Source organism: Mycteria americana, chromosome 1, assembly GCF_035582795.1.
Source record: "Mycteria americana isolate JAX WOST 10 ecotype Jacksonville Zoo and Gardens chromosome 1, USCA_MyAme_1.0, whole genome shotgun sequence".
Classification (NCBI taxonomy): domain Eukaryota; kingdom Metazoa; phylum Chordata; class Aves; order Ciconiiformes; family Ciconiidae; genus Mycteria; species Mycteria americana.
The window spans coordinates 57877096-57887870 of record NC_134365.1 but is presented as its reverse complement, the minus strand read 5'-3'; the positions used below and the strand labels follow the sequence as shown (position 1 = coordinate 57887870).

Genomic DNA, 10775 nt, shown 5'->3' with positions numbered 1-10775 from the left:
CATCTCGTTTCATCTCCAGCAAGGGAAAGAGGCAACGCCAGAGCCAGATGCGCCCCGGGAAGGCTGGAAAAGCGGGGCCCCCCCAGGAGCGCCGGGTCCCAGCCCCTGCGCTGCTGGCAGCTGGGGAGTGCTGGGTGCTGGGGGTGAAACCCAGCCCCGCTTCCCAGCCGCGGCCGTCCCGGCACCAGCTGCGACAGGGCACGTTCCCACGGTGCCCGGTGCTATTTCGGCAGGGCCAGGGCTGTGCCTGTCCTCCCATGGAGCTTGGGTTGGTCTGAGCATCGCCGGGGCGCGGGATCCTTTCTGAGCAGGCAGGGATGTCGTTGGCCATTTTGGAGCAGGGAAGGTGCACTCAAGCAGCACCACCGTGGCACTTGGGGAGCTGCAGGGGTGAGACGACTGTGCCGAAGAGAAAAAGCTCAATGTTAAGAGAAAATGTTTTTAAAAAAAAAAAAAAAAACCACAAGCCACCCTAAAACCAGTTTCTGGGCTCTCAGGAACTGCTGAACCGATGTCTGACCTACACTGATTGCCGCATATTGCACTGGCGACTGGCCCCAAAACAGAGGACAGATGCTCTGCAGGAGTGGGAAGGCTGGGGGGACGGGGGCTGCCGGGCGGACCCAGGCATTGGGAGTGGGAAGCTTTGCCAAAGCCAGCTCGGTGTCCCCCGGCTTCGCCCCCCACCTGCACAACTTGGCAGGGACCTCCCAAACCTGGACCCCAGGAGCTCCCCAGGAAAGCACCTGGGCGGCATCATGGGGCTTCGGGGAGCCCTCGAGGGACCGAGAAGGACCACGTAGCCCCAGGTGACCTGGCCTCAGCTAAGCAGGGCTTTTCTCCAGGCCAGCCCCACCAGCAAGCCCTTGGGGACAAGTGTCCCACACAACATCTACAGAGGGAGGAGCGCCACCTCCTGACGTTGGGTGTCCTCTCGTCCCCAGGATGGAAAAGGATTAAAAACTGCTTTTGTGGGTTTTTTCCCTCCCCATCCACTGTTTTATCACTCGGCAACCATTGCTTCAAGTCTGGCACTGGGTCCCAGGCCGAAGCAGCTAGACACGTGCCAAGCATCCTCAACAAGGACAGCGTTTTTTCAGGACTGCTTCCTTCTACTTAGGTGCTAATTTAACTAAAAATTCCCGCCGCTACCATTGCCACTTCAAAATACATCCACCAGCTTCCACGGGAGCCCTCCCCACAAGGTTTGGTTTGGTAAAATGAGGTGCCTTTACAGATTTCATCAAGGTGGCACATAGCTCATCATGGATGCTCATCCCCAGCACCTCACCGTTTATCCCAATAATCCCAGTTCCCCCTGGCACACGTGACTGGTTTGACTGAAGCAGCAGTAGCAGACAGGGCCGGCTTAGAGCCAGGCACTTGCTAGCCAGCTAGCACATACGTGGTTTAAAATGTCCACTCGGAGCCAAGCGAAAAGACCACCTAAGGCTCCCTAATGGGCAGGAAAACCTTGGTCTTGAGAGCTGCTCATAAAACCACAGCCTCAAGGTGGACCAAGGTTGGAAGTTCCACTTTCCTGCATTGGGGGAACACTAATTTAGGGCTCTTCTCTACCTGCCTGCCGATTTGAGACTTGAAAAAAAATAAAACAAAACTAGTGGGCAAGACCTCTCTTGTTATACTTGGCTGAAATCAGGCAGCAGGTTCATGTGTTAAATGAGGCTGACAGGGAGCCAGCCAGCTTGTGCAGCCATCGAGTCTGGTTTCTAGGGAAACAAGGTAAATGTTTTTCCTCCTTCGTGCCACCTTTTAACTCTTCAAAGGTTCTTACATATCACCACAGGAAATATTCTCTACACCCACCTTTCCCCATTTCAATTACAGCAAATAGCATCAAACTGGGTCCATCTCCGAGCAGCACTACACGTTGGTGCGTAGATCTGGAGGGTTATTGCCTCAATCGCTGCTGTATCTCCAATTACGGTCAGCAAAGGATACACCAGCACAAGTTATCTAAATTTATACAAGCCTCAGTCAGGCTGTGGCCCGAAGCGCAAGTGATCTCACTATTGCAGCCAGAGGCAGACAAGGGCTTGGGGCTGCCGCTGCCTTTCTTGGTATAACGCCTCAGCTCCCATAACTGCAACACTTCGGTCGGGACTGGTGCTATACAGGGAGCCGGTCCCACGTGTAGGCACTACGTCTCGTCTGCCCTCCACCATGGGACTCAGCTGGGAACACCGGCCAAACCGTCTCCCCAGGAGCTGACGGAGCATTTTCAGCCATGCAGTAATGCAACACCAGCGGCTCTCACAGCTCTCCCTCCTCCTTGGAGGGTGGGATGCAGAGGAGTCCCCATCCTCCCCTCCCAGGCAGCCCCGTTTCCCATCCCTGCTGAAAGGCTCTGGCTGGTGACAGGAAACGGGTTCAGGAATACTGAGCCGCTGTGAGGTAGGAATTTGTCACGTTACCTGCTGCCTTCTGCTGCTCTCAAGAACAGCAACAAACTGCATTTGCAAACAGTGTGCAGGTTACAGCCCCTCTGTCATACAGAAATTGGAGGGTTTCCATGGCAACAGCCAGCATCAGCCACCTACCTAAAATTTAGTGATGTTTCAACTGTCTGAAGTAGTTTAATTTCAAAACCTGTTTGATTCAAAGGAGCTCTCTAGCCACCCAGCAGAGGATTAACATGTGGAATAATAATACCTCAGTAATGGCGAACACATTTAGGGCTCCTGCTGCTTTACTATTTTGCACAACCAAACAGAGAAGCCTCACTCTGCCCCAAAACCTTTGCTCTCTGAAAACAGCAACGGCAGCTTCCTTCTTCTTACAGGAACCCTGCCATGAGTTGGATGCTCATGAATTTGAGCTTTACCTGCTGCTTTGGTTTGGTTGGTCCCATGCATAGAGCCTGCAGCAAGAGTACCAGACTTGACACAGCTATGTATAAACCAAGAGGCAATGTTAATTTCTTTAAAATATTTATTTTTTGGTCTGAGAGCACACAGGCCACAAGACCTTTCCACATTAAGCTGTCTCCTCTTTTGCAATACGATCTTTCTTGAGTGGTCCCTGAAAAAAAAAAAAACATAAAAAGGAGCTATGTAAACAGCAGTCTGCACCAAAGGCCACATCACATCCCAACCACCATGCTGTAGTTTCATTCATCAAATACAAAGCTGCAAAGAAATTAAGGCAAAAAACCCCCTCAATGTTGCAGCCTGTTGAAAATCCCAAGCCCCATCCCCACAGCTACGTGTTTTAGGGGAAAGCTGAACTCGGCGCAGCCATGCTGCACCAAATCGATGACTTCATATGTGACAGAGAAGAAATGCTGGTGCCACCTTGTGGGGAAGCTCCTGTGCAGCCCCCAAGCAGCCGAACCGCTCTCTGACCTGGCAAGGGCCTCCCTGCACCCAGGACTCCCGACTTGCTTTCTCCAGGAAGTGAAAAATTGGGAAGGCCACCCACAGCCCGCTGTGAGCACCATCATCCGGAGCTGCTCTCAGAAGAAATGCAGTGCAGAGCCACTCCCCACGGGTGTCAGATACTGCTCAGTGCCTGTTTCACAGCTCATCACTGAACGGCTTGTCCCCAAACATGTCAACACCCCTCAGGCACCAAACGCTGTCACAGGGGAAGCGAGACCCCAGCCCCCCCCATGGTTATAACCAAGTTGGCAGGATGAACCCTCTCGACTGAAGCTACACACTTTGTTTCACAGAAGTGTTGGCCCTGTGGCAGCCCAAAGGTCAAGCTACCACCTGCCATTAGCTGAAAGACAATACAGAGATATGCAACACAAAGCTGCCAGCTTCAGAAAGCGTCCTTACCATGAAAGCCTTCTTCTCCTCAGCTGTCTGGAAGCGGCCATGACCAAATTTGGAGGTTGTGTCAATGAACTTCAAGTCAATCTTCTCCAGGGCCCGGCGCTTGGTCTGCACAAGCAGGGACTGCAAGAGAGATGCCAGGTGAGCACGCAGCAGCACCCTTTCAGCCTGCCAGCGTGCTGGGTTTGTGTGCACGTGTCCAGCAAGTCTTCTAGGCTCTTCCTTCTAGCTGGCTACATGAATCCTCACGGCAGCAACACCTGTGCCAGAGGCAGCACAGCCAACTTAAGCTGTTCCAGCCCATTTGACAGCAGGCTGCACTACTCACCTTGCGCAGGGTTAGGACCCTCTTCTTGGTCCCAACAACACAGCCTTTCAGCATGATGAAGTCATTGGTCACCTCACCGTAGTGGACAAAGCCTCCCTGAGCAAGGAGAGAACAGTTAGTGCTCTGTATAAAGCGGGACCAGTCATCACATCTGCCTACAGCTTGATGTTCTCACAGCACCTCTGGGTCTTGGCCATTCCCACATTCACTGAAATCCCGTTTCCAGTATTACCTTTCACTGGTCAAATTTCTTGACACAACAGTTTATTTGCTGCTGAAGAACAGCAGCAACAAGAAGAGGCCGACAAAACAGCGAAAGCTGCTCTCCCTGCTAAGTTAGCCCTTATTTATGAGCATAATTTCTAGGTTTGTAACATCCCTCTATATTATTGCCACACATCAAATGCAATTAGCAAGTTACACAAGTCAATACTGAGAATGACTAAGCAACACCACCTCCCACAGCAGCCAAGTTTTTCCTCGAGCTCTTCATTCAATCATTTTGCATCTTGTATCAGGCCAACTTGCCTCTTAAGATTGCAGCTCACAACCAGACTCTCACCATACAGCTGCAACAACTCACCAGAGGGTTAATGCTCTTGTCAGACAAGTCATAATCAGTTGATGCATTGTTTTTGATCAGCTTTCCATCCTTGATTTGGTAACCCTGGCCAATCTTGTAGATCTGAAAACGTCAAAAAATTTCTACTTAGCAAAAGGTAGGAGAAAGGGCCTGTCATCAGCCAAAATGCAAACAATCCTACACAGGATTGGAGAAAAATGTCTGTTGCACTTTGAAAACACATGGCCATACAAGAATTTTATGGTTATCCAACATAATGGACTATGGTTACTGGCCCCAAGATTGCATTCAAACAGAGTGAAACTACCAAAGCAAAACTCTCCACTCTATCTATTCACTGTCATGCAGCAAGTGACATTGGCCAGCTCTTGTTTCCTCCCAGCAGTTGAGACACAAACCTTCTTGTTGATTTCAGTCCGATGGTGATACCCCTTCTGACCAGCCCGGGCCACAGAGAAAGCCACACGAGCAGGGTGCCATGCACCAATGCAGGCCACTTTGCGCAGACCCCTGTGAGTCTTGCGGGGCAGCTTCTTGGTGTGCCAACGGCTGGTAACACCTGAAAGAAACCAAAGCAGTGTTGCTAACTATTGTCAAACTGAGATGTCACCAAATTGTGTAACCAGAGTTTAAGCCACCTTTCAAGCTGCTGTCCCTGAGCAACAAAAGGGAAGCCCAGACCCAGCATCCCAGGAATTAACCACATTCCCTGGTGAAGCACCCTGCCCCTGAACCACCCACACTCCGTCCCCAGCTGTCCCTGGGTTGTGTTCTCAGAAGGAAGGCAGCATGGAATGACTCCTCACGGATGTCAGGCGCTGTGCCCAGCGCTCATTCCATGGTCTCATCATTGAACCGTGACAGCAGTATAAGTTTTCCTCCTCAGCTCTTAGCCCACACACTTGTAAAAACTCAAAACTGGGATTTCATTAAAGTCTGTATCCTGATCACAAAGAGGAGAACTTCCATGCGCTTACCTTTATACCCCTTGCCCTTGGTGACTCCAATGACATCTATCATCTCATCCTGGCCAAAGACAGTTGACACAGGTACCTGCTGTTCCAGCTTCTCCCGGGCCCAATCCACTTTCTCAGCAACAGTGCCACCATTCACCTGGATCTCCATCAGGTGAGACTTCTTCTGTCTCAGGGGAAGCAAACGCATCTAGGAAACAAAGGATAAAATTTAGCTCCTGCTCTTCCAAGATGGACCTCATTAACTAGCCCAGTACCATTCTAGTCCTGGCCTAATCCGTTTTTCTAACTAAACATATCATTTTCCAAGATACAACTTCAACAAACTGAAGTAAAAGACCCTATACTAAGGGGAAAGGCTGTGTTGTGGCTTAAATGACAAGTCACAGTATCTGGAAGTTATTCACCACCCACAGGAACACAGAATTAACAAGAGTCTCTAACCCCAGAGCCTCCAGCCAACCTCCACCCAGGAAGGACAGGAAATAACAAGGGGCAATGGTTTTAAACTGAAAGAGGGTAGATTTAGATTGGACATAAGGAAGAGGGTTTTTTTATTATGAGGGTGGTAAGATGCTGGAACAGGCTGCCCAGAGAAGCTGTGGACGCTCCATCACTGAAAGTGTTCAAGGTCAGGTTGGATGGGGCTTTGAGCAACCTGATCTGGTGAAAGACGTCCCTGCCCTAGATGATCTTTAAAGGTCCCTTCCAACCCAAACCAAGCTATGATAAAGCCTACTACAGTGAAGGACACTTTGGGTAGGGTCACATTTACAGTTACTTCTACTATGTTTAGCACAGAGGGACCGATACGAGTATCAACAGCAGCTGCATTATTACCTTTGCTGTCTAGTATGGGAAACGAATTCTAGTCAAATTAGCAATGGCATAAGTAGGTATCTTAGTGCACTTACAGACAACCCAAAGATTTAATTAAATCTCCCAAGAAAGTCTGGCAGAGAACCAACTTTTAAGGGAGACACCACCACACCACTCAGTGATACACCTCCTCCAGCTGAGCAACAGAAGCCACCAAAAGCCTCTGAGTGTTTGCAGTCCCTACAGAACACAGCCTGAAATGATGCTGACCAGACAAACCCCAGAGTTAAGTGTTCACCTGTTAACTAAGAGAGCCCAGGTCTACATGGTGTCAGCAAAGGACTGAGTCCAACAAGTTCCTATTATGGTGCAGTCTCTTCTGAACTCTGCTTCAGAAGACTGCCAGCGGTTGCCCGCAAGGCTCCCCAAACATTCTGTGAGCACGCACTTTGCACAGAATGAAGAGTACTAGTATTTGTACCATGTTTAACAGTTAGCATGAGGCTGCGGAGGAGGGCAGAAATCTCCCTACAGAGACAGATCAAGCCTTATGCTTGCTCTCTTAGTTGTTTCCACTGTACACCTCAGTCCTGCAGACACTTACCTGAGTGTGAGCCATAACTCTAATAACCTGGCAGTATTTCTTCATGCTATTGAAATCTTTCTCCAACTGCTTTTTGCCTTCCTCATCTTGCCATTTCTTGCAGTATTTGGTGAAGGCCTTCTTCTTGGACTTGTGCCTTCAGGAGCAGAGCAGAGACAAGGTTTGGCTAAGCCCTTCATCAATCCCCCAGGAAGCGGGGACGAGCGGAAGGAGCTGCCACCTCAGCTGGTTTCGGCTCATTGCCAGCTTCTAAGGACTCTTTTCCACTGGCAAGCGGAGCCTGGAGCTCATCAGACAGAGGCAAAGTTGCCAGAGCTGAGCGGAGCTGCCATGAATTCCAAAGCACATTAATATTCATAGTACAGAAGACAAAAGACTGTAGAGAGATGTCAAACAATAACAGAAAACACAGATCTTTAAAGCAATTGTCAGACAACTGCTATCGGCTTCAGAATACCGTCATTTCCCCCCTTGTAAGCCCAAGCTATGCCTGACAGTAAGGTCGTTACTGTAACACCCTTGAGATCACTATTGCTCTACTCTGACATCTTCTCAGCCTGCAAAGTTCATAAACAGGCTGTAAGCTCTAGACACGCTGGAGCCACACATGGGCAAATGCGCATACTTTGAATCACAACAGCAGTGCCTGGAACAGTAATCAGAACTAACACTTGTCTTCCCCTTTCCTGAGAAAACAGGGCTACAGTCAGGACTCGACACTCAACAACAAGCACCAGAGGCGATTTCCTTCTGTCCGCCCGTCGAAGTATCATCACGTGTAGCCTGTTAAGGAGATCTCAGGCAAAAACCAACACTGTCACCCCCATGCCAAGAAGGGCACTAGCTAACATGCTGTCACCCTCCCAGAGGCATTCCTACAGCCTATCCCATTATTAGGCCAGTTCATCAAGGCCAAACACTAATTGCTGAAAAGCCTCTTCAAAAAGCTGCACTAGCATAACCTGCAACCCAGCAGAAAAAATAAACCATGGCATAAGATGAAGGCAACAACAGCCCTGGTCTCTTACCAGTTCTTATAGAAGCGACGCTTACACTCATCGCTGATGTGCTCAGCAAAGATGGTCTTGAAGCTGCGGAGACCACGAGGAGTCTGCACGTAGCCCACGATGCCCACAATGACCATGGGAGGAGTCTCTACTATAGTGACTGCCTCGACCACCTCCTTCTTGTTCACCTCTGGATGAAGACAGAAATACAGCACAACAATTAACACCAGCATCAGCTACTAAACATCATCTGTTCTTTCTCACTCACAAATCCTTCACGTGAAAGGTTAAATGACTCAAGTGCTTTTCACAAAGGCAAAGACGACACATGGTAAAGCGATCAACTATAAGTTATAATGTAATGCCTTGCAAAAATTTGAGGCTGCCTCAGTAGGAAGCACAGACAAAGCCTGACAGGCAAAATGGATGGTAGCAAGTAACACAACTACGTTCAAGACCCAACAATCACCAAAAAACACCAAAGGGGATTTACTTATGTCTGCCCATCGAGAAGAGGGCATTGTATGTAGCCTGTTACTGTACAGCTAAACCAAACCATCAGGTCACGGCGCATCTCAAACAGGACCATTAACAAAACAGTCACCACTAGACATGAAGTCTTGCTGCTGGGACATCACTCACATTGAAGTGGGAGGGGTTTGGGTGCTTTATACCCCACTCACACAAGGGCTCTGAGCGGGGTGAAGTCAAGCCAGGACTAAAATCCAGAGCTACTAACAAACAGGTCATCTTTTGCCATTCATAAAGAAAACTACCTCCTCTATTCAGAGGAACATTAATACGTACTGGATCCAGGTCTGTCGACTTCACGGACAATGTGGGTCATGCCAGCTTTGTACCCCAAGAAGGCAGTGAGATGGACAGGCTTGCTGGGGTCATCTTTGGGAAAGCTCTTCACCTTGCCCCTGTGCCTGCTACTGCGCTTGCGGGGCAGGAAGCCCAGAGACCCATGCCTCGGAGCTGAGAACTTGCGGTGAGACTAGAGAGAGAAAATAAACATCTAGCGTTTGCTATAGGGATTCACTTATACCCACTTAAGGGCCAAGGCCAATTCTCTTCTTGCCTTGAAACATGAATACTATATATATACAAGACATTTTGCATTCTAGAAATTCTTCTCAGTACCAGCTGTTTGGCTTCTGAATTCCATGACATTACAAGAACAGAACCCTCATGCCCCAACCATGTCTGTTCTAGATTTCCTCAACATCCTCTCCCTTTCAAGCTTATTTTCATCACCAAGTCCCACCCTAGTTAGGCAACCACACAAGCCGTAGTTTGGCCACAACACAGCACCAGAATTTCAATGCACCCCAGGCGGCTAGAAAATGGAGAAGCGCAGATAACTTTACAGTATGTTTCAACAAATCAGTAACACTATGAAAATAAGCATTATAAAAACATTTTCAGCTTAAAAAGCTGCAGTAAAACAGTATTTCAACATCCACCTTTGAGTCAGTCACTGTGGGTGAAAGTGCAGGTTTTTTTTCTAAGTTGAATGTGGGAGTTGTCCAATCTCATATCCAGATTTAAGAAAAATATCGTGCAGCTAAACATGGAGCTAACAACCAATAGCTAAGAATTATGTCTTAGTTTAAAAAAAAAAAACACTCAACACAAGTTGCCTTAAGCAGAAAAGTTTACCAGCCCCAAAAAGGGCTTTTTGTTAGGATTACAAATCTTGCGGCAGGGCCCAGCAGAACTAAATTTTGACACCGAAGGCTGCCAGCACAATACCTTCTCGTGAGTGACACAATCAAACACGAAATTTGATCCTACAGATGAAAGGCGGTGAACTGCATTATTAGACCGCCTGCTCCGCGTGCTCGCACCCCCCCGCCATGGCCTCGCTGCCCTAGCAGGAGCAGGCACAGCAGCCGAGCCTCACTCTGACCGCGCCCCTGGCCTTCTAACGCCCTCCGACCCGACTGCCGCCAGCTCTCTCGAGAAAACACCCCTCCTAAAAACCCGGACAGCAAGCCCCGCCGCGGGCAAACCGCCCCTCTGGCAGCGCCCACGGCCGCCCGCCACCCGCGCCACCGAGACCCCGAGCGCCCCCGGGCACCAAGCAGGCCCAGCCGGCGTCCCCTCGGCAAAGCCTCGCCCGCCCACGGCGCCTGCCGCGGCCGAGCCCCGAAATAAGCTCCGCGCCGCCTCCCGCAGGGGCCGGGGGCAGCGGGAGCGAGGCCGGGCAGCCGCCGGGGGCGGGATGGCGCCGATACCCGAGGGATGGCGCGGCCGGGCCCGGGCGGCACCACCTCCGGCAGCACCCACCATCTTGTCCCCGCGCCGGGCCGGAAGGGCCGAAAGCCGCCGTGCGCGCGGCTTTTATAAGCGCCCCGCCCCCAGTGACGCTTTGCGCAGGTGCGTGTAGCGCGCCGGTCTCGCGAGAGGTCGGCGGGGCGGCGCGCGCGTGGTGCTACGGGTGATGCTACGGGTGGGGAGCGAGGCCAGAAGGGTGCGCGGGCGGCGATGCGCGGGGGCCGCGCCGGGGCTGCTGGGCCACGGGAAAAAAAAACCCCACACAAAACATCTGGAGGAGGTTCTTGAAATTTTAAGTGCCCACACTTAGAGGTCATAACAGATAGCGTTATATTGCACTTTAAAAACGCAAAAGGAAAGGGAGGAACGTAACAAAA

General features: G+C 50.4%; 1 protein-coding gene and 2 non-coding genes across 3 annotated transcripts; all 3 read right to left on the bottom strand.

Moving 5' to 3' along the window:
* Positions 1-2942: 2942 nt before the first annotated feature.
* RPL3 (ribosomal protein L3) lies at positions 2943-10536 on the bottom strand. Its single transcript, XM_075500450.1, has 10 exons — positions 10411-10536; positions 8923-9115; positions 8137-8305; positions 7109-7244; positions 5689-5875; positions 5110-5270; positions 4712-4813; positions 4129-4224; positions 3804-3923; positions 2943-3042 (listed from the first exon to the last, which is right to left on the bottom strand). Exons 1-10 carry the CDS (start codon positions 10411-10413, stop codon positions 2998-3000), a joined length of 1212 nt encoding a protein of 403 aa, XP_075356565.1. The 5' UTR covers positions 10414-10536; the 3' UTR covers positions 2943-2997.
* On the bottom strand, positions 3469-3558 carry LOC142405100 (small nucleolar RNA U83B). Its single transcript, XR_012774074.1, has one exon. It is a non-coding gene; the product is annotated as a small nucleolar RNA U83B (small nucleolar RNA).
* Positions 5478-5570, bottom strand: LOC142405099 (small nucleolar RNA U83B). The gene has a single exon (XR_012774073.1). It is a non-coding gene; the product is annotated as a small nucleolar RNA U83B (small nucleolar RNA).
* Positions 10537-10775: the final 239 nt, after the last annotated feature.

Coding starts and splice junctions, on each gene's coding strand:
- RPL3 (XM_075500450.1), bottom strand. Junction 5,876..7,108: donor GAGTTATGGCTCACACTCAG/GTAAGTGTCTGC, acceptor TTTGTTTCCTAG/ATGCGTTTGCTTCCCCTGAG. Junction 3,924..4,128: donor GGGTCCTAACCCTGCGCAAG/GTGAGTAGTGCA, acceptor TCTCTCTTGCAG/TCCCTGCTTGTGCAGACCAA.